The 24018-nt window shown below is 36.8% G+C and overlaps 1 protein-coding gene and 2 long non-coding RNA genes across 4 annotated transcripts in view; 1 reads left to right on the forward strand and 2 right to left on the reverse strand.

Annotated features, from left to right (window-relative positions):
• Positions 1-1617: 1617 nt before the first annotated feature.
• LOC146430828 (uncharacterized) lies at positions 1618-19043 on the reverse strand. Its single transcript, XR_014855135.1, has 3 exons — positions 18861-19043; positions 8688-8787; positions 1618-1796 (listed from the first exon to the last, which is right to left on the reverse strand). It is a non-coding gene; the product is annotated as an uncharacterized LOC146430828 (long non-coding RNA).
• A 314-nt stretch (positions 19044-19357) lies between these two features.
• On the forward strand, positions 19358-20642 carry LOC146430829 (uncharacterized). Its single transcript, XR_014855134.1, has 3 exons — positions 19358-19530; positions 19668-19957; positions 20083-20642. It is a non-coding gene; the product is annotated as an uncharacterized LOC146430829 (long non-coding RNA).
• Positions 20643-21112: 470 nt separating this feature from the next.
• The window catches only part of PARN (poly(A)-specific ribonuclease), a 47634-nt gene continuing 44728 nt past the window's right edge, over positions 21113-24018 (reverse strand). For both annotated transcript variants that reach the window (XM_085074828.1, XM_085074830.1), the window contains 2 exons: positions 23571-23764; positions 21113-22014 (listed from right to left, as the gene is read on the reverse strand). In XM_085074828.1, the coding sequence (XP_084930954.1) occupies positions 21962-22014; positions 23571-23764 (247 nt within the window). In that variant the 3' untranslated portion in view covers positions 21113-21961. The remainder of the gene's footprint in view (positions 22015-23570; positions 23765-24018) is intronic.

The raw sequence follows: 24018 nt of genomic DNA on the forward strand, positions 1-24018 counted from the left end.
CACTGTTACTGAAAAGATGCTTTAAGAAAAGAGTGGATCTAAAAGGCAAGATGCACAGGATGAAGCACACTCACTGGAGTTTAATTATGGCACTGACTTATCAAAGATAAGTCAGTTATCTAAAATATTTTGAGTTACTAAAAGATAGTATTTTCCAGACTTACAGGAACAAAGAAACGTTTTAGCACAACTGGAGAGGATTCTTAGCAGATAAGCCTAATATTGAGGAGCATGCTACAATCCCTGCACAAACTTTGCAAAGATTCAATAGGCTCAGAAGAAAAATATAATCAACATAAAGGAATTGTTTACATGTCAGTTATTTCATTCTAACTATTAAGCTTATGTCCATAAAAATAAAAGCAGAAAATAACAAATACCTGGAGTTAAAAGGAAGTGATTTTGGGGGCCTTATTCTCTCCCTTGTGGCACTTGACATATTCATTTGAGTGCGAACTGTAAGTTGAACTAAGATTTTGTACTCAGTATTTCTAACAGTCATTTGCACTAATTTTTGACAGACACTGGAGACAGCACAAAATGAGATGTGACTTCTTGATTCCCCTCTGCAAGTTCCACGTGTAGCTTTATATGTGTGCTTATGAGATGACTGGAAATTTGTTGCTTGAGATTTATTTCACTGCATAGTTTTGGAATTCTTTCTGCTCTCAGTTCAAGATTTAAGCACCCAGACTGCTTAGTCATAGTGCAGTCAGGAACCCAATATTTAAACAGATTAATCATAAAAAATTAGTCACCAAAAGTCTTAATAATTAAGATGATTAGTCCTGAGAAAGGTCAACATTAAACTGATGTTCCCAGTGAATTACTTCTTTAAAAAAGTGTTTTTTTCAAACATCTGGATTCCTACAGGAATCCTAAATTACTTAGGATTTCCATAAAATTAAAAGCATTACACTTCATACTTATTTAATAACTACTACGAGGAGTGACAGGAATTACAGAGAGCAGAATTAATGCTAAATACTTGAAAATAATTAATTTTTACAGCTACCAGTAACTCATATAAGGTGGTTCACACATTGAGTTGATGCTGTAAAAAAAATCTGACTCACAAAGACAAAGCAAGTTCAGAACTTCTGCAATTCACTAGTTTTGCAGAATGCCTTGGACAGAATACATCCTTTAAAGCATTATAATCAAATATAACTGTCATGTCTCAACGCTCTTAGCAGCAGGTGAAAAGGTTGAGTAACTGCAAACGCTTTGTAACCATTAACTGTTGGTAACATCAAATAAGGCCAACCTTTACACACTGTACTTTTTTCATGCTAGCCACATCCCCAATTTAGCTTCATAACCTTTTATGCTAATTCCTCAGGCTAAAAACCAGGGGGGGAGAGGAAGGGGGGAGGGGAACAACTACAGTTCACTGCTGAGCAAGTGAAATGAAGCTGCTATTTGTTAAATCTTAACACACAGACCTGTGACCTGCAATGCCCACAGAGCCAACATTCCTTTGGCCCTGCAGCCCTGGAATGGGACAGGCACTGCCAGCTGAGCTGCAGAGCTGACAGATGCAGTAAACTCTGGAACCATGAAATTCACCTACCTGGGCTCCCCAGCTGTGACACACTGTGTCAGACACAGCTTCAGACACAGCTGTGATAGTCTTAAGATGTCACTCCTTTTACTAATTTATCATCCTCAAGCCCCAGTAAATGGAACTGCCTTCCTGAGCTAGCTGGGTTCAGCTGAATTACCTTCTCTGGCAGTTAAAAGAAGAATTCTGTATTCATTATGCCAGAACATCTGCAGTCCACTCCCACTGAGACCTGTAAGGGGACAGACCACAACCAACAGCTCTGTGGAGCTCCTATGCACATACTCCAAGTGGAGAAAGCTTATGGAAATAATTGGGAATACAGTTATCAAAGATCTTGCTGTTTAAATCCAGCAAGCAGAGATCATACTAGGAGTTATGCCCATAAGGGTTAAAACTTGGTTAAATATGTAGATTTTTCACAGAAATAACAAAAAGCACATGCTCAACAGGCAGGTCACTTTCCTGCCAACATCAAATCTCAATTCCAAGCCTTTGGGTGATTCCAGTATTTCAAAGAATAAAGTTGCCAGACCTTTGTTTTTCAGTAAGGACAATACAGAACACACGTCCCAAGCTCACTTTAAAAAAAAATTAAGAAGTTTACCATGTTGATTTTCTAAGTTGATATTTCTCTGGATTTGTTTGTTTGTTTTAAGGATTGCTATGGTATTCATAATTTACCCAAACTACATCCCAGACTATCACATGTAGATATTGGGTACAGCAACATACCTTCTAGGAGTACTCATTTAGAATTTGTAGATATTTGGACCGCGTGCCAAAACATTACTCCTGCAGAATCTGAAGCTTAACATTTCTTTCAATTATTTTCTTCACATGCAAGAAATATATATAACATTATGGGATACAAGCAGATACGATAAAATGTACGCTGATATTAAATTAGAACACTTAAAATTGCCTCTTAGTAATTCTTCCTTCTCCACGCTCACTCAGTTTCTAAAGAGTTTTTAACACTGTGAGTTTTAGCTACTAAATTTGTACGTATGATAGTCTGGAAAAATCTAAGCAAAGCAATTTAATTTGAAAATGCTCAACATGACAGAGAAGGTGGGGATGATGAAGCTAATGCAATGCAATCCCTTAGGTGCTGACATAAGGGGCTTCCCTTGTCTCTGGTCACACATTCTTATTCCCTCCCCCACAAACCTGTGATAGTCTGACAAGATGCTGGTCAGAAGGACCCTGCTCATCTTTTTTAGTAAGCTCAAGGAGTGAAGCAAGATTTTATCCTTACAAAAAAAGGGAATTATTTTCTGCCAGTTCACTTTCCTGAACTGGTACAACAGCAGGGTAGGAATATGAAGCCAGTATCAAGACAACCAGTCCCATCTGGAAGTTTACTGTGTGCAAGTCAAAAAGAAGAGATAATGGTATTATTCTCTTTGAAACAATAGCAGGGCAAAAAAAGAGATGGGGCTTTTAAAGCCACAATTATGCTTCCAAGCTTCTAGCCTTCTCTGTGTCTATTAGTTTTTCTCAGGTTTCTGATTCATAATCAGTGTGAGACTCTCTTGCTCAGGGAAGTACTGGTTATATCATAAGATTTATACAAAGCAGCTGCTGGCTTTATAACTCACTTTTCTACATAGAAATTATGTGGTATGATAATTCTCACTTTTTGTATTTTATTCCACACTAACACCTCTTACATACTCTCCACATAAGAAGCAGTCAGGTGAGTAACTATTGTCTGAAATAGAGAATGCCACCAGTAGAGCTTGTAGGTAAAATACTCAGAACTGCTAAGAAACTACCTTTGAAAAAGCATCTGTGCCGATGTGGGAAATCTATCTGTGCGCGAAGTAGGAATTGTGGTTGTGGTTATGAAATTGCTGTATCATTAAATACCTCAGAGGATGTGAAATCAGCCATATGCTGTCAGGGCTGAGTCATCCATGTCTCAGACATGGGGCTGTGGAAAATGTCCCACCCTAGCAGTTCCCAGTTAAGAGGGAACATAAAAGAACAATGGGGTCTCTGAGCCAGATGGCAACCAATTCACCCAAACTCTTCCTGCAAGCCAGGGTCTTAAGCGACAGATTTTCCCCAAAAATAAAAGCAAGACCAACAGCTACAACCAGACCTCAAAAACTAAAGCATTTGAGAAATACCAGGAATCACAGAACGGCAGAAAACTTGTGCATGGAGAAGGAACAGTGAGGTGTGCTTTGCTAACTGAGGGCCTGCCAAACGAGAAGGAAGCTGGCTTCAAAACTGTGACACAGACATGTATGCAACATCATTTAGCGAAGTTATGTACAGAAGTGGATGGCACGGCGTGCACGGACTATGCCCAAAACAACATCAGAACCGAGGAAGGGAAGTATACACAGTACATTCAGTGTTTTCTCAGCTGTATGGTAGATGCCAGCTAATATAAAGAATCATTGATTTTTTGAAATTTTTACACCTGTGCTTGTCTCCTTCAACTATCACATCTTTCTAAGAGGCAAACTATAAACCTTGAATGAGTAAAAAGGGGGCAAAGGGAAAAGCTGTGCTTAATCTTTCAGAGAATGTAGCAACACATCCTTGGGGCAGGGGCACATATGCAAGTAGCCAGCAAAGTCTCACATTTACCAAGGAATAGAAGACAAATAATCTGACTGGAAACTGAACCAGAGAGAAACCTGCTTTCAAATTAGATCAAACAAAGCTTGAAGGTATATGGGCGTAGAGAGAAAGAATGGAAACGAAGCAATCCAGTCCATTTCCAGCTGACTGGACATGATGAAGCCTGTGACAAGCCTGTTTCTTCTCACTATTGCATCAGTTGAAATTTGCAGGTCAGTTGTCAAATTTTCACTTTCAATGAAAGTTAACATAATTATGATTATTTTAGGAAACCTTCCATGCAGTTGTACTTACAAATGGCTCTTCACTACAGAGGTGCTCTTCATTAAATAACTTTTACAAAATTTGAGCTGTTACTTGTCTATCTTCCTACGGTTTTAGCCAAATGTCAGAGGAAGATTTCCTACCTGAGATGAGTACTTGTTCCTAATGAAATCTATATTCTTCAATGTATTGTAAAATTACACTCAAGCTACTAAATTGGAATTCCAAACAAACATATGTACCAAAAAGAGGATCAGGACAACATTCAGAGCTGTTTTCTTAATATTATAGGTAACTAATTCTGTCCTTCTTTACTCATAAGAATAATTTATTCGTAAGACAGAAATTTGCATTTTTAATGTTTTCAATGCCTCTTCATTATTATGTATTTATTATGTGTTCTTAGGAAAAAAGTATGAGGGTGCATTGTGATTGTCTTCTTTTTTCTGGGTGGAGAACCGCAAGCAGGAACTTTGGAAATCACACATTAGCACAACATTCAAGTCAAACCATGTCCAAACAGCTCTGGCTGCCTGCACTTCAAAGCACTGGCAAAGCCCCACACAGTGTTCTTCCAAGGTTTGCTTGATTGCCATAGTGGTGAATCATGACCATAAAAGAAGCTGTGTGAATGTTGGTTGGTTTTTTTCTCTCCATACAGGAAACAATAAAACATTAATAAAAAAGTAAGGTCAAGAGAGAACTACAGAACTGTTCTTCAGTGAGATCTGAGTGACCAATTTTTTTTTCCACCTGGGACACCCAGTTTAAACATTTGTTATTGAAGATCTCGCTGTGACTCACACATTAAAATTCCAGATACAGATTTAACTCACTCCTAACTCTGACAAACTGTGACAAACAAACCCTGAAACATTTTATGTCACTAAATCTGACAGAGTTTGGTGTAAGTCACTCCAGAGCACTCTAACTTGTTTTGGGTTTATTACTCAGAAAAAAATTTAAGTATGACAAAATTTGTGTAACTTAGCTCATAGAAAATTTAATGTTTTGCAAAATTAAACATCAAGCTAATTAAGGAAGCATTAACATATATCATGAATTTGCATTACCACAAATTCTGATACAGAGATTATGAAATGTCTTTTCTTTTGAAAGGCATTTCAAGTTTAATAAAAGATCTGCATCTCCTCTAACAAAATTGCACATTTGTCCAAACTTCTAAAAGCAAGCCAATCCTTCAACTGTATGGCAAATCTTGCAAAATCTTGCTTAGCACTTCTCCAGAAATATTTCTTCTAAAGCATTTAAATTTTTTTTTTTTTTTGCTTGCAGATATAAACCTGATTTTTATTTCAACTATATAAAACAACACACTTATTTCAGTGTAAGATAGGATATGCTCTATAAAATCTTTATATGAACCCCCTTTTTTGAAAGAAAAAAGGATTATGTAAAGCACGTACCCATTTAATTACAAATATATAATTATATAATTCAAATAGCTAAGATCTGCTACTAGTGCTCAGAATAGTACAGAATGCATTCTAATTTATTTTCTCATTATGAGTATCTACTTGAGGAAACATTTGAATTGGAGGCTTGAATCTCAAGGGAGAAGAACAAGGAAGAGCAAAGCTGAATGAAATATGAAGTTCAGATATCTTTTGGAACTCAGCACTCATGTAGAAAATAGCCCTTCACTCCAGGATGTCAAAGTCAACATCTGAGATCATTCACTGAATTACCACTTTTGTATACCAAAAGCACACAGCAACAGTACAATAGTAGTTGCTGTGTACTGACTTTCAAAAAAATCTGTCTTTAAGCACAGTCAGTCAGGTATGAAAATAGCAGGAAATTTAAGACTTCTGTGCAGCATTAGATATCACCCATTCAACTGTCAGTCCTACTCAAAAACCTGTTTTTATTTAATAATTTTCAAAGTAAGCATTAACCTAATAAACAGCTCTCAGGAGACAAATTTTACAGCTTCAGCTCTTGTCTAGATTAAGAATATTGAAAATTAAATATAATAAAAATGTAAAACTAAAGCTGTAACATTTCAAATAAAATACTTCCTATTTCCAGTGAACGTGTATCTGCACGAAATGTGTTTGCTGTTGACAGGGGCTGATGAGAGCCAACTGGATTCAGCATTAATTTACAATTGTTTCAAACATACATAATACAGAATATTATGCCAAAGTCAGATGAGAACAGTAAAGCTCCTTTACAAAATACAGCTATGTTTAACAATTTCCATTAAGTTGGGTTTTGGCACCAGAAAGATTCCTATGACCCAATTTCCACCTGCTTATTGGCTTTATATACCATCCAGAGTAAAGTACCAAATGGGAAACTGCTAAGCAAAAGGTAACAAAACAGGAGATTTTTTAACAGTTTGCCATGTGTATGACATTATTTCTCCACTTAACTTATGAAAAATACGGGTTAGGAAAGTGATGGAGACTGTGAACAGTTCTTTAGGGAAATGAGAGTTAGGAGACCAACTGATTGGTGTTATGACAATTTATAGCAGCAAACAAATAATCACAAACATTAATTAGAGTTACTATATATAAATCCCAATATTTTTATATCCTGCATGTGGGTTTCACATAATTATGAACACAAGAGTCAACAATTAAATAACAGGTAATGCAGACACAAATATTAGGTTCCAAATATTAGATAATTTTCAAACAAATGGCTTCCTAATGGTTTTTTTTATTGAAATATAATTCTCCTTAAGCTTGTCAGGGGAAGACTGTTTAACTGAAACCCTGTTTAATAATTTCTAATTGTATATGTGCAAAATAGTTCAAGCTCATGCACAGTAAGTTAGTAGTTTTCATACTGCAAATGTGACACAATATTGGCAAGTGCAACAATGGCAAATTTATAACATTTGAAATAGAAAATTTCACCAGGATGTAAAATTTACATCTTAAAATTCTGTGAGGAAACACACAACTGCCCCTTATGTGCAGCCTTTCAAAAAGCTTTATCTCAGTTTCTTTCAGCCTCCCAAGAAATGTCAATAATCAAAGCCATTCAAGCCACTTCAATTGCACCTGTTTGCACAAGGCTTGAACTCTAACTTGTCTGAAGCTGATTCAATTTCCAAAATCTCATTAAATACTGCTATTTATTGACTCAGTCATTTCAAACAGCTATTGGTTTGCATAGGCCTGTGCAAAAGTAAAATTAAGCTCAGCCCTGAATACATTTGGTTTGATTGTCTTGTTTACAAATTTGGTCTTTTTATTAAAATGCATTTAATGAAACACAGTGTGTACTTACTCTGTACAAAGTCCCTAAAGATGCACTACAGAATTTTTAAATCGAGGTCAAAGAAATTACAGTATGCTTTTGGGAAAGAAGTTTTCAGGAAGGTCAAACCAATGAATCTTTGGAAACCCTGGCCTTAATGTCCTAATTAGGTCATCCTGAAATAAAAAGTAACTTGTTACATCATTTGGCTCTTTTGCAAATAAAGATGTTATTTTCTTTATTCCCATTTATTTAATACATATTTTCACAGAATAGCCTTAGTTGGAAGGGACCCACAAGGATCCTCAAATCCAACTCGTGGCCCTGTAGAGGATACCCCAACAATCCCACCCTGTGCCTGAGAGCATTGTCCAAATGCTTCTTGAACTCCTAAGCATGAGACTGGAAAGGAAAATTTGCTTTGTACTTAAAAATTATTTTAAATAGGTGGTTTAAATATACTTTTCCTGCCTGCTATCTTCCACCAAAGGGAAAGCTTGCTATTTAAAATCACTCTGATGTTTTAACCACAGTCACATTTTGATGTATACCTTTATCATAAGGGACTTGTCATATAACAGTAGTGAATTATCAATCACAAAGTCCAACTCTGTTGCATATAATCAATCAGTCACAAAATCCAAATAATTCAGTGTTAGCATGGTTTGAAGGTTAGTCTGATTGCTTTTACTGTAATGTTAATAGCTAATTTCCGATGTAGCCATTCCTTTAGAGAAGATAATTCCTACAATACAGTTTGTAGCATCTTCATATGCCCTCATCTTGGAAAAAGTCCCAATTCCATTTATGTGATCTACACTAACGAAACTAACTAAAGGTTACTTGTTAAAAAAATTAAAAAGAAAGGTATTTGTATTTTTACTTTATATTAACAAATCTCTTCTTTGTACATTTAAGGAGAAAGAATCTCAAACAGAAGCAAGCCTGTCAGGTGGTGTTTCAATACTGCAATTCTATTATTCTTTATCACACTTGTCTTTTCTATTCCCCCTTTCTTTACCTCCAAGGCTTCAGAAGGTGGTCAAGTTGCTCCTCATGCACACTCCTTTTCCAACAAGGCCTTCTGTCCCACTGTCACAGGAGGGTCCAACAGCCCAGCACTAGGACAAGAAAGATTTCTTCAGAAGCTCCTGTGATACTAAAGTTATATGCCTGTCCACAAACATTCCCTTTAGGGCAAGGGAAATAACGTGAAAACTAACAATTGTTCACCTTTTAAATTGAAAGCACTCTGTACAGTAGGACTCCACAAGCTTTTAATCAGAAGCATTAATTGCATTATTTCTGTTTATAAAGGTGATTTTCTGTTGCAGCAATCTAAGACTGCAACTTGGAAAAAAAAACGTCAGTTGAAGGTCAGGAAACCATAAGTGCTAAAGTTAATGCGCACAAAAATCTCCCTCTTACTGCAGACATTCAACATTGATATCACAGCAAAATATTTTTAAACTTTACACCGTAAATTTAAAAAAAAAAGTGCAAGTGACTTATGTATGGTTCAGCTTGGCTACATTATTTTGGACCAAATCAAGTTCAAGCTTGAGGTGCTTGTATTACAGTTGGCTACTGCACTTTGCAGGCACTGCATATATTACATGAAGAATTATATCCTAAGAAAATTAAAAATATTTTTTATAGTTTGCTACCTTTCTTTGTGAGCCCCAGAGACCTTTTCTCTACAGTCAAAGAACTCTCTCTGCATAAATAATATGTTTTATGAATTCCTACTCTGCGTGTTTTTTAAATCCCAGACACTTTCAAGCCACCTTCATAAGGCTTCTCCTGCAGATATCTGGCTCACCAACAATGTGTGTAGTTGGCAGAATGTACGCGACCTTTAAAAAAAGCAATCTTTAGTTTTTGCTTAGATGTCCTAATAAGTCAAAACAAAGCACAAGAGAAAACACTGTATTGGAATAAAACAAAAGAAAGACTTTGTTGAAACTTTAAAAAAAAAATCTTGAATGTGAAATTAACGTTTAAGTTTAAAAAATAAGACTACAGAGAAACAAAAAGAGCATACCTGGAAGTTGAAATAAAAAATAAATTGAAGCATTGTTTCTTCTTCAGTATGCTCTGTCTTCCACACAAACTCAAAACCAAAAATAATAATTATTAAAATAAAATCCAAATTCAACTTACTCCCACGTGTAATGCAATCAGAGCATTACAAATAAGTGACCTGAACCTTAGAGTCCTGTCTGCTGGGGAAGACTGAATGCACTGGATATGAACTGAAATTAGTACATCTAACAACACTGACCGCATGCAGCAGGACAAACCCTTTTCTTTGGGCTTACAAGATGCTTAAACTACACCAGGAAAATATCTGAAGAGAACTGTAGCAGATACTAAATGTCACTGGAAAGTATTTTTGTGTATTTATTCAAGGACTTCAAAAAACTTCGTGCCTATTCTACAAGTATCAAGATAAAAAGGCTCTGTAGTCCCACAGATCTCTATTCCTACACAAATACACACTTAGTATTAACCAAGAAAGCCTGTACTATGATTTAGAAGAACAGCTATTCTAATTGCTCTTTTACTTCTTTTCCCCTGCCTCCTCCCAGCTACATTATTGCTTGTAGCATTCAAGTGGCATTAAAAACCAGCCTCTGTGTGTAATTGCCCAGGTTAGGTTTACAGTGAATATTTATCTGTGGGACCTCAGGCATGCTCTCAGTGCCTACTGTTGTGAAGACACCTCAAAAAGTAAGAATTTTCCTTTTTTGCCTAAGGCAACTGCTCAGAATGAACTCCTATATGGAATCTTTTCAAAGTAATTAATTTCCACATACACAAAGCCTTAGTACACATTGTTCAAACTAACATATCACTGAATGAACACACATTTCTAACTCCATGCTCTGAGTTGGAAGTTTACAATACCAGGAAAAGCTGCATTGCAGGTCTTTTCAGGACAAGAAGGCGGGGGGGCAGGGATTGAGATCACTGCATAAACTAAGATTCTACAAAACAACACTGTCCTATGCATTGAATTAGAATAACACAGTTCAGCTAAATAACACCGTTTAGTTAAACACTGAGGAGGCAGAGAGGAGGGGAAGGACCTAGACACAAAAACATTGTATTTCTCAGTGCAAACAGATCCTGGAATGATTTCAGAAAGAGAAATGAGGCAGAATATCTTCAAGTGTGTATGGTCATATTTGTCAAATGAAATTGAAGAAAACTGTCATACCGGATTTTGTCAAACACTTTATAATAGGTGTAAAACAAGTTTAATTCACCATGCACTGGTTTCATGGAAAAAATTCACATAATCCTGAGTAAATAAGTACTACATTCATGTTAGCAATTATTCTTTTCATACGCAATAATGCCTCACATAAAAATAAAAAATACTTCTGGAGCTTAACTGAATTCAATCTCAGAGTAACATCAGATATGTTAACTATCACTTCCATTTTACAGATGGAGAAACCAGAGACATAGAAGGGTTAAAGTGTGTTGCCCAATGTCACCCTAAAAACTGGTAGCTAAGCTGACAGTGACAAAAATCAGATTATCCAGCGCCATCCTACCAGGAAAAAAAATTATCTGTCTCATAAATAACAGAGCAGCTTAGAAGTGTTTCTCCACTTTGCCAACATTGTGGATAAATGTTGGCAGTGTAAATGTGTGGAATTTGGCATTGAGCCTCTTTCCTTACAATGTGTCATTCATCCTCATTTTTAGCAATTCAGTGGCTGTTCCTTTTAGGTGGCTATTAAATGGAAGAATAACAGCACAAAACCAGACAATAGAACACACTTATATTACACTAATGAAACATAACTTAAGTAGAACATCCTCTAGTAACTTTGTAGCATTAAAACCTCCATACAATAACCATCAGATTAAGTCCTGGAGTCGTTCTAGCCCTGGGATCTATTGAAATATTAATTTTTCTGCTTTGACTTTGTTGGAAAAATGTGAAGTTCGTTTTGATGTGATTTTGTAGTTAATTGAAAGAAGTGCCAGTAAAATTGCCAGAGCAATTACTCTATCTAGAGCTAGCAAAGACAGGAAATAATGTACTGTTTGCCCTTGCAATGTAAATCTTCACAGGTTCCCTGAAGAACAATGCTCAACTAAAAACTTTAGCTAAATAAAATATCAAATTCACATTTACAAAATGCTTTAAACCTCTGCAGGTTGACTCAGTGTTGAGTCTCCCGGCCATAGCTACTTACATATAGTTCCAATAATCAAGGACTTTTGTCCTTTGAGAATAAGATTGTGTCAGAAGAATAAAAAGCACTGTGAAGGCAAGTAAGACATCCCTTAAATTGTATCTTATTCTACATTACGTTTGAAAATAGATTTGTGAACTGTTCTGGTTAAGTTGTATGCTGCTGTATAATCCTCAACTGAGCAGTAGAAATACAAATAAACTAAAGGAGAAGAAAAATTCATTATTCATATTCATTACAAAATCTCAAGTAAGTACATACAAAAACAAAGATCACAATGTTTGCAGATTTCCACCAACCATGAATTTCAGTGTTAAACTCATGATAAACATTGCAGCGTGGAATGGAGACAAATCACGCTATGAAGAATTGCTTTAGTTTCAGACAAATGATTTCTAGAAGCTTTTTAGCTTCCAAATTCAGGATTCAGTAGAATATAATATTCAGTAGCACATATGGCATAAGAATTGGGCATTGTACAAGGGAACTCATGCAGCTGCTTAAACGCCAAGACTTGCCCTCTCTCAACTCAGTGCTAGAAGGAAAAAAATCTTCCAGAGCAAGAAAGGTGTGAGATAGCTGCAGACACGTGAGAGTGAGCTGGATCACAGAGAAGTGCATGAACTGGCATGTCTGAATCTGACTAAGTGCCAAGCTGTTCTACAGTGATTTAAACAGGGCTCAAACTTCAGGAAATGAAGGCGGAGTGAGAGACTGTGCTTTTGAATGTGGCATAATATTATTTAATCACTAAGCCATTGCCTTCTTCTAATGAAATACAAGTAAAGCACTCATGATTTTCAACTCAGCTATGTCAATTTGCCAGTTATTCTTCTGTTTGGATATTTTGAATTTTATAAGTCCCTGCCTTGGCTTTATTATTAAGCAGATACTGTGTATCTATGATTATGGATGCTTTAACTTATTTGTATTACCCATTTTTTCCATTCCAGTTTCCAGTACTAATTTCAGTTACCTAAAACCCAGCCAGAGCATGCTAAAATGGATCCACCCAACCAGAAGGATCACACAGTGGCACAGTTCAGATTTTCTCTTAGGATCATTCACACTGATTTCTATTTCACAGAAAAAACCTCAGAACATGGCAGCACTCGCAGTTTGTTATCTACAATAATAGCTCTGTGCTGCTTGGACTAACAGCTTTGAAAATTCAGTGTGATAGTGTTTTTTTTTAGTTTGAATGTGGACAGACCTTAGTAGGGCTCTCCCAATCTATGGAGTAAACATCCATGTCTGGTAGGTTCAGAATACACAAAGCAAAGAGCAGCAATGGAAAATATATGAAAGCTAACACACAAGTCCTGCAAATTTTTCTGATCCACTCCAAGCACTTGTATTTACATCTCACTACAGTAAACATTTTTACTGGTTTTTAGGTTAGACTACATTAAACTTGGCAAGCAACTCACTTCTCCTTAGAGGAAACTTGAAAATCATCTGACCTTTTTGCCAGACTGAACCCTAAGCCTATCTGAGATGCAAATACGTTTCAGAATTAAGAAAAAAGGACAAATCTCCAAGTTTCCTGAACATGAGTTAACTGGCACTTAAGTTACTCAGAACACTAAAAGAGTGTCAGCTTCCTGCTGTTTTTTCCCAGAAGTTTCTACAGTTGGACTTTTAGCAAATATAACTTCAGTCAGATTTACAGGCCAGAAAGATCACTTACTCTGTTCTGTTTCCCACAGTACTGAGATGCCAGTGCTCGGCCTTATTCTTCCTGTGCATATCATATACACATCTGCAGTCATCACATACTCCCATCTAGTGCTAGACAACACATTTTTGTATTTTATTTTTAGAATGTGCCTTGTAATACAACCAAGACCTCCCAAAACCAGGATGGAATAGATATTGAATATTCTCTTCAAAGAGTGCTAAGACAAACATGTCTTGTAGTGAAGTCTTTCTCAGCAAAATCTGCGAACTGTCTCAGTAATTATCTATCAACTGAAAAATTAAGCAGAAAACTGAAAAACTTGAAAGTATATATAGCATCTTCCAGCTGTCTCAAAGAAACACACAGATAAGTAAACCTACCAGGAATGTTCGGTAAGAAAATATTTCTCACTTTTAGAAACTAAAATTAAATTATTAAATGAGGTGCCAGGGTCCTTATTAAGGATGTAAAAAGGACCAAGTAAAGGAATTTGTACAGTACAAACAATTTCTTTAATTTTCCAGTGTCTATTTGACTAAATGTTTGCATATTGCTTGCTAGAATAAAAAAGCAGACACTTGTAAAGATTTGTGATACAAATACCACAGTATTGACATTGAATAGAAGAGCTGTGGGAAATAGGTAGTAGTAACCTTAGAGCTTGTTACATATGTTAAACAGGAATATGTCAGTGACAATGAATTAACTGTCCCTAACAAGGACAAGACATAAAATCTTCTCCAGTGTGAAACACCTATATCCTGGGGTCCAGCTGAATGCTCAACACTTCTAGGCAGTGTTGATAGAGCTGCATGCTATTCAACACAACAGGTAAACAACTTTATCTGTTCTCTCTCTAATGTCACATTTGTCAAAGGGTATCCCTGCATGAAGTCTTCCCTGCACAAGACATTTTGGTTCTGTTTAAGAAATATTAAATGTGAAGACATAGGCAAGAGTTTAACGATTAATTAACTTCCCATTCTTTACTGATAACCTTTGTCCATTATCTTTAAGCAGTTTTAGGATTTTCTAGGTTTTGGGCTAGCTCTTCAGCCTCCAAGCAAAACTCTTGCAGTTTTCTCTAGCTTTTATAATATTTGACAATGTACAAATGATGAGCTGTTTGTCAGTGCCTCCAGCCTTCCTGCTTGCCGGAGCTCCTCTGCACTGGTGGTAGCACGGCTGAACACAACCAGTGCAGTACGTTAAACAGTCATCATGCCAGATTATTCATTTCATATTCCACTTCATGTGGGAATGTAGAGCTCCACCCATGAATACAGAGATTACACAGATTGCCTGAGCCATACAACAGCCTGTGAGAGGTAAAGAGACTGCAATTTCAAACACAGTGATAATTTCAGTTCTTGCAGAGAGAAACAACGTGAAACCTACTTGCCAAAATGAGTAATGGAACTATAAATACTGATTACAGTTCACAAATCTACCTTAAACTGTGGGACTACATTTTAAATTGTACTCAATGTTCAATTCACAGCAGAATTTTATCCCAATAATTTATTCCTAAATATAAAGGTAAAATACATCCAAGTAAAATTGCATGTAGTGCAAACATTCAACATTTTTCAAAGGTTTTTTTACTTTAATTTTAAATGCTGTTTATGTGTGTGTTTGTTTTTCAGAAATGTATTCAAGAAACAAGAAGGTGTTTGGTTTATTTAATGGAAGCAAGCCTTTTGTAAACAGAAATAGATGAGAATGTGACAGCCACCTTTAAATTTGCTGTGCATTACCTTAAAATGTTGAAATATGCAGGGGAAGGAACGCAGGAAAGTATCTTAAGAAACTGGAATTCAGAACATATCACAATTCTTGTCTCATCTGAACTCCTGTAGAAGCAAAACACAGAACTTTCCAAATTCCTTATACGAACTGACAAAACATCTACACTAGATTGAAAAGCATCTACTGAGGGGAAATCTTCTGTTTCACCAAAATACACTGGCCTGAGGGGCTGTTTTGGCAAGCCAGAATAAGAAAGTCTGTGTGCTTTTTAGGATACTGGAACACATGCACAAAAGCTTCTAAGTCTTGTTCATAACACACATACGCTAAGATTACGTATCATATACACAAAAAGAAACCAAACAAGGTCTCTTCAAATATGAGTTTGTACATTCAGCAAGTCTTTGAAAATTGTTGGACTATAGCTGGGAATCCTCTCAGGGCACTGAAGCCCTTTTTTGCCATGAAAAATAGTGCACTTTCCTCAGAAAATGCTACTTTTTACTATTGCTTATTAGAGTTATTTTATATGTTGGAGTAGCAATTTCAGATGCATGTCTTTTGCAGATTACTTTCAAAGCAAAAACTCAGTTCCACCTGCTAACCTTAGAGTGCTACTAGTATGGAAATATATTAAATTGAGTATCATTCTATTCTTCAGTCTTCTTAGAAATTCAACAGGTTTTTTTTTGTAGAGTTTGTATAGCTGCTGCTATAATTTTTTTCAGGATAAACTACATTAATTTAGATTTTAGTATAAGCTAGTCCTCAAACCGAATTGACTTATTACTACTGTCATCATAAGTGTTTCAAAGTATCTTTCAGAGTAGTTCTAAGGAAAAGAGGTATTTTTAAAACCATCAGTCTAATTTCATATTGAGTTGCATTTAATTTAATTCTTCTAGGCTTTTCTTCAAAAAGCAAAAAGAAGGCATAAAAGGCTAAAAGGTATTAAACAAGTGATTCTGCCACTGAAACAAGTGAATGCCACTGAATTTAGACACATTCCCATCCCAAATTTCACGTTAGACATCAATTAGATGAACAATGAGATGTTAAATTCCTGTTCTTGTACATTAATAAAACCAAAGGCGTGAATCTCAAAAACTCCTCTGTGTATCGTTACAAATATCCATTACAAATTATTATTAAGGTGTTATAAGCACTTTAGAAGACTTTAGAGCTGCACCCTCCAAGAGACAGAAGAACTTACTTTAATTAAGAAACCTGACTGAAGTACTAAAAAAATAGCGATCTGTTCTATGAGAACGGAATATTAAACATTTCAAGCAACATCTCATTTACCCCCTAAAATCTGCCAGTATAAACACTTCCCATTAACTTCTTCACAGACTCATCATTAAGTACTACCATCCTTTAATCTGTTTTAGTAACAATTACTGTAAAACCCCAGGGGACTATGGCACAACCAGCAGAAAGGGTTATTAGTCTACGGGTGAGGGAGTCCAGTAATACTGAGGTGAAATTCTCTGGAAATCATCTCTTTGCAACACTGCATTATTCATTGAAGACAACATGCTCAGCATAGGACCAAACAACTGAACTATTATTTCCACTTCCAGCAGTTCCACACCATTGTAGTAAGAAGTTTCTAATGGTAACTGGCAGTTTCTCAACAGCACATCAAAAATAGGATAACTGGAATTAAATCGAGCATATGAGAGAACTGAAAGGAAAGGCTGAAGCATAGACCTTTTTCAAACAGAACTGAGGTTCAATTAAAAATTACTGTGGTTTTGTCAGCAAACATCTATCAGTTATTTATTGCACATGAGGCAAGCAACTTCCCCTAATGCAAATATTTTAAATGTTAGACCCCATGCATGCTGTACATGCTTGGAGCAGATCTATTTTTGAAGTAAGAAGCATGCTACAGTTAAGTCATCTAACATCTAATTAAAAAAACGAACAACAAGTAAACCCCACCCCTGAGTATATACATGAACTAAACATGTTCAGTCACCCTTAAGCATTCTAAGTTTAAAACACCATTTGAAAGAAATATTCAAAGTAAAAGTTCAAATACATATTTAGAACCAAACAAAACAGCCATTCTTACCTCAGTAACAGTGCAAAGCTTTTTGAGGCTTATATAAAGAATTGGTAACTTCAAAAGTTTTTTTAAGCAATCAGCTTTAATAAAATTGTATCTTCAGTCATTTGATGGGTTGAAAACAGATCACAGATTAGGATTCAAGTAGCTCAGGACAGCCACAACCTCCAGACTTTCATGTTCAGCTGCACACCACCACCAACCCCATCACACAGGGTCACCCTGGTAATATACCACAACATTGTTTGCAAAACTTGCAGACTATAAACTGCTCACGTACAAATACAACTATCAGCTCTTTTAAAGAAATTAATATAAATGCAGGGAAATCTAACTTTTCTGAGTTTGGCATTTATGAATAGATGTGCTGCATGCAAATCTGCTTTGAGCTGGGACTGACTTGTGCTCTGCTATAGCACTCATGGAAGCACATGGTTGCCAGTAATTATTCCAATGGAAAAAGAGTATTTTTTAAATTAGCTTACTGCATACCTATTAAAGCAAAAAGAACATCCTAACTGAATACATTGACCTTATAAACCTCAGTCTAACCCACCATCTATTGCTCCCCATCCAATGCACATGTGGCAGTATTTCTGTAAAGCACACATGGTGTGTTAGTTTAGTGTAAGTTTAAAAGCCACAACAGTACAATACAAACAAGCAAATATTTATTCATTTACTAAATGCACTGTGGAGTAACTTGAGGAATCTTCTTCAATGTACACATCTGCTCAGCTGGCAGTAGTCTAACTACATCAGAAGCCAAGAACTTTTGATTGTCAGGAGTGTTCTTTATGCTCCGACGCTGAATTGCAGAGGACATTTTTGTCTGCATTACATTTACTTTGATTTAAAGACAGTGAACACATCCAGGGTACCAGACATTTTCTGGGCACCATGACAGAACTCAAAAGTTTAAAGAAAGAAAGAATTACATTCACTTTTTCCCACCATCACCAGAAGTTTTAGCTTTCTATCTCTCCCTTGGTTTTACCACTGGTTCTATAATTTAATTTAGCTCTCCATCTAAATCACCTGAAGCTGTCAACTTTTTGCTCCAAACCGTAAACTCAAATCTGAGACCAAGAACAGGCTGTTGCACTCGCAGTATTCTTAATTTCACATGGGGTTCACTCACTCTCTTACCTGTCTCCATTCAAATCCATGCTTTAGGGACACTCACACTCTTCCCTAAGTCCACACTACACAATTATCTTTATTTCTCATTTACTAGCAACTTTCCATATCCTGTGCTGCAATCTTGTGCATTTTGACACATTAACACTTCTCACCCATAAATGCTTGAGAGGAATTTGAAAATTATTACTTCAAATACAGTTTTAATGTGCTTTCTGAGGTGAGCAACAAAGCACTCCATCACCACAGATAAATTATCACTGTCAAGTACAAATTCCAGCCAAAAAAGCCCATTCTTATTCCTCTGCACTGGCAGGGTTTCAACTCACCTACCTCCCTTGCTGCTGGGCCAGACCTCCCTCATGGTTCTCCACACCGTTCTGTCAGATACTCCATGTTCAGGCCTACACTCCCAAATGCTCTTTTTTATTTTTAAACACTTCTCACAAACTTCCCTCATTTTCTCAAGGAAACTCCTCGCTTCCTTCAAAGCGCACTTCCACCACTTCTATATATTGTTGCTGCTCCTCACACCCTCCCCAGCGTCCCCCAGCCCGTCAGAGCCAGCGCTGAGCACTGGCGGCTCTACCCTCGCCCGAGCACGGGCACGGGGCACCCACCACCACAGCCACCCTCTGCACAGTGCCGAGGAAAATGCTCCACAGCAGCGCTACCGAGGGCAAGGTAAGCCGGCTCCTTCGCAGGCGGAAGGCAGAAGCACAGCCCCTCAAGGCGGCTGCAGCCCGCGGCCCCACGCGGCCCCACGCGGCCCCACACGGCCCCGCAGCGCCCGAGGGGAGGGGAGGGGAGGGGAGGAGGCCGTGCCCGGCCTGAGGGGAGCGGAGCGGAGCACTGGAGGGCGAGAGGCGCCGGGAATTAGCTCCCAGACACACGTTGGACTCTGGGGGCTGGCCGGTGCAGGGCCAGGAGCTGGATGGGACGATGTTCAGGATATTCTGCGATTCCATGACCTCTGGAGTCAGTAACAGCACATAAACCCCCAGTGAGCAGGAACCCCCAGAGCCATCACAACCAGCGATGACAGCTTCGCTTTCCCAAAACAAATTCTAGGCACATATTTTAAACATACATTATGAAATAAATGTGGATCTAATTTAAGCCACATTCTTTCTCTCCTAGCATTAATGATTTCATGTAAGGCGCAGGGGAGCAGACCAAACCGCACAGGATGAGTGGGGCCAGGCCCTGCTCAGGACACAGCGGCCCTGCCCTGACACTCGTCCACCCAAACTTAGTGCTGAAACATTACTGCTCCATCCAGCACAGCTGAGTAGCTTACCCAGGTGTCAACTGGTAAAATGAAATACACATAAGGGCTACAATATTCAAGAGCCCTGTTTGCTTAAGCGGTATTAATTACTGATAGAGATTAGTAACATCCAGCTTCTCAAAATGACAAGAGCAGGTGGGTGGAAATAGTAGGTAAAGCTGTTAACCTTTGTAGTGTAGAGAAGCTTGTGCATAGCCTGCTCTGAAGAAACAAGTTTTAAGGGATTGTATTGTAACACAATTAAGACTTATATTTTCCCTGCAGGTACATAAGCATTGCTTTTCAAGGGTGGAGAAGATCCTAATGGCCTGGGGGTACAGACTCCAGGTGAATTCTCTGTGACAGCATGACCCTCTGTGTCTCTCCAGCAGTTAATTCCTTGCCTATTAACCTGTACTTTTGATAATCCCATTAAATGCTTCTGTATCCCTTTGTCATCATGAGTCCTAAGCTCTGTCCCAAATTATATTATGCCACTTCTTTAGGATACACATTTAATAACACACCCCGACACTTGGATAGAACAGCATGTGACTTACCTGAATCACCTCCATGAGAGATGAATATTCTATACAACTTTTATTAGGTGTTGCATATATTTTGAGAACTAAATTTGCAATTGGTTTGGATACTCAAGATGAAAGTGATTTAAGTATTTAGACCTAAGGTCATGAGTCTTGGGGAAGAAAAGTCTCTGGATCCTTGAGAGCAGAAGAGTTCAGTTACTAATTTTCCCTTGCATCACTAACAGCAAGTCTTCTTTCCCACATTTTAGTGTGAGAATGTGATGATAGAGCTGCTATTAAACAATTTAATTATAGTACTTCTGGGAGTATTCTAAGGTTAGAAATTCAACACCTCACATTTAACATCTTAAAATTATTTTTCCCTTTGCAATGCAAGTTCACAGTCATTTAAAAACCCATGAATTTTGACATACCTTCAAACACGTTATTGCATGTTTAAATGACAGTGGTTCCCATTCTAGTCTAAATACAATATGATGAAGCTTGCTTAATATTCCACTCTTCCACAGCAATGGTTCTGAACTTGCTGATTTGTAGAACTCTTTTGTTTTCACACCTCCAAGGGAAACACATAAGCGATTTAAATCTTACGACAATAGGCTTGCTTTTCTTGGTTACATTTCACAAATATCTTGAAAATAGTCCATGGACCAAAAGGGTCTGCTACTCACAGGATGACAAAAAATTGTTATATTAGGAAGAAGGGGGGAAAAAAAAAAAGATTTCATTAATACCATTTCAGATGCTAATAAATAAAAACAAGCCAATTCCTAAGAAAATGTCTTTAATTTTCATGTTATGGAAATACATATTTTGGTTTTATTTCCATGATACAAAAATTTAAATATCAAACATTTTCTGAAATCTACCAATGCAGATCCTTTTTTTAAACAAATAAAGGGCTGGTGCAGTTAGCAGGTTTATCACAGGTACCAAAAAACATTTTTTACAAAATCAGGACTTAAAAGTGGAAATAACAACAGATGTGAATACAAAGGAAAACTACCTCCCACCAGGAAATTAATGTTTGAGAAACTTTTAAGTTACAGTTTTTTGAAAGGGTAAGGTATGTGTAAAGCTGGTATTTAGAGGAATACCACCTGCATAGGGGGTGGGGGGTAGAGAACAAATCCAAGAAAATGTTCCCAGATAAAGTAACTGGTAGAAAGCAATATGTGAAACTGCAGTTCTACCTGTTTCCAGAATGCTGACAGCATGCTGATGCTGCCTGGAAAAATAGCTAAATATTAGGAGAGCTGTGGGAACTCTCCAAGCAGAGGGAACAGTCTAGCACAAAGTCACAGAGTGCCAGTTCTTGTACAGTTCATAGCCAGCATGCCAAAGGAGGTGACCAAAGGACACTGAGTCTTGCTTATTAAACCTAACATCAGTTACAACAGCAAGGATTTCACAGGATCAACGAGTCATATACTAGTTGATAAACACACAAGTAAAACTGACAGTGATTGTTCAAGAAACAGTTTAAAATAATTAAACTGATTTTCAGGACACATACTGCTTTGTTAACACCACTTTATTTAAATAAAGTATGGCTTCCAAGAGGTGTATTCTCTCAACTGCTTTCAATCAATTCCACTTGTTAAGGCAGTTGCTTCCTACCATGTTTCAGGGACCTCAAAAATTCCAGTGGAACTAGTTGTGAGACTTCCTAAAAGACAGAATCAGGGAACAACAATTAAACCAAGATTTTTTTTGTTCTTTCAGAGGATATTAAGACATATTTTCCTATAGAGAGTGGCTCTAGATACATCACTGGCAAGCCAGTATTTACAAAGAGAAACCAAGAGACTGTTTATGAATAGGCACTTAAAAAAAGAAAAAGAGAAAAAAATAAATATTAATTTCATGTTTCTTACATGAATGGTAAATTTCTGTATTTTTAATCCTAGTAATTAGGTAATTTTGGTTTTGCAATTACTGGAATAATAAAGTTAAAACGTACTATTTTCCCAAGGGTACTTTGTTGTTATTTTTTTTAAGGCATTTAAGATAGTGAAGAATATTTCCAGCCCAAATTAATTGGAGAATAAAGATGAATCACACTAATACCGATAATGCATACTTCCCTAATGCCAAATACAGAGCCTGAACTTTCTACTTGGAATTACAGTAGACACTCTTGTCATTTTGCATATGCTTACATGCCCCAACTGCCCTACTGAATAACAAGAAGAAAACAGTTTCCAAACACAGCTTTTGAATCAGCTAACTAACATTTTACTCTACCAAATCAGGAGAAAGGGTACTTGGTATACAATACCACTTTCTGGATAAAAGCTACTAGTGCAGATACTGAAAAGAAGCTTTAATTATGAATATTTGAATTTACCTCAATGACTAATATGGTATAGTCATCTGGACTGAATTAAAATACAATTTAATTTTTGTTGTAGTCCAATTTCTTCAAGAAATTACTAGCAAAAATTGAAATAGAATCAACAATAAATAGATCAATAAAAATAAAGTATTTTGATGTTTAAATTCATGTGGGCTAAGGTTAGTTATTTCCTTTTTTTTTGGTACAAGTTGCAATAGCTCACAAAACATAGCAAAAATTAAGAGGTGAAACATCTTCATCTGATTGTAACTTGCCTGCATTTAGTCAGACATTTAGTTCCAAGTATTTTGGCTAAAAAAATATATAGGTATTAAAATCTGAAAATACCCACTTTCACATCAACCCTAGGTGAAAAGTCTTCAACCAAATAAAGCACAATGAAGGTTATGGTTACAAACACCACACACAACATTGCATATACTAATGCATGCATCAAAACAGAGTTCCTTCAATTTTGCTTATGATACACAAAATGCACTGAGTAACCTTAACTACAAAGTCACATTAAAAAATATTCAGAACAGCTAAAAAAATTCAAAATCTCTGTTTTAAGAAAGAAAGAAAGCAAAAGTAATAAATCAGCTACATTCTGATTCCTTTGGTTGGAGTCAGATTGGGTTTTGGTTGGTTGTGAGTTTTTCAGTTTTGGGTGAGTTCTTTGCTTTTTGATGTTGTTTTGGGTTTGTTTGTTGAGTTTTTTTACAATTTTTGTATGATGCAGTCTTCAGTTTCTAGAAGAACTTTGAATGTAATGGAGTAAGTTACTGCTAGAAGTGAAGACTTTCAAGAAAACAATTTCAGTTATGTTCAGGCCTAGAACAGTTTCAAACAGAACAGAAAACCACTTGCATGAACATTGCACTTACCTGCTGGAACTTGTTCTGTCTTGATCTTCTTCAACTTTTTGGCTCTCTTCTTACCATCTGCAAGGGACTCTGCACAGGAGTCTGTCTGATCATTTTCTGGATCTTGCCCTTCTCCCTCTTCCATATCATCAGAACCAGTTTCTTCCTCAATAGGACTCATGCTTCTCTTCCCCACTGTACTGGTATCTGTAAAACTGGAACACATAAGAAAGATGATTATGAAAAGGTCAAGCGTAACTATTACATATGTACACATTGTTGTACATCTATTAAATGCTTTCGGAGGTAGAAAAAGAAACTGTCATAATTGGTGTACCATGGAATTACATTATCTAGAAAATCTGACTTAACTATAAAATGCCATAAATTGGTTATCTAATCCAATCTTATGTAGAGCAAAGCATTCATTCTTTGTACTATCGATGTCTCAGACTTAGCTGCTATCCTG

Source organism: Lichenostomus cassidix, chromosome 14, assembly GCF_008360975.1.
Source record: "Lichenostomus cassidix isolate B80296 chromosome 14, HeHo_3.0, whole genome shotgun sequence".
Lineage (NCBI taxonomy): Eukaryota > Metazoa > Chordata > Aves > Passeriformes > Meliphagidae > Lichenostomus > Lichenostomus cassidix.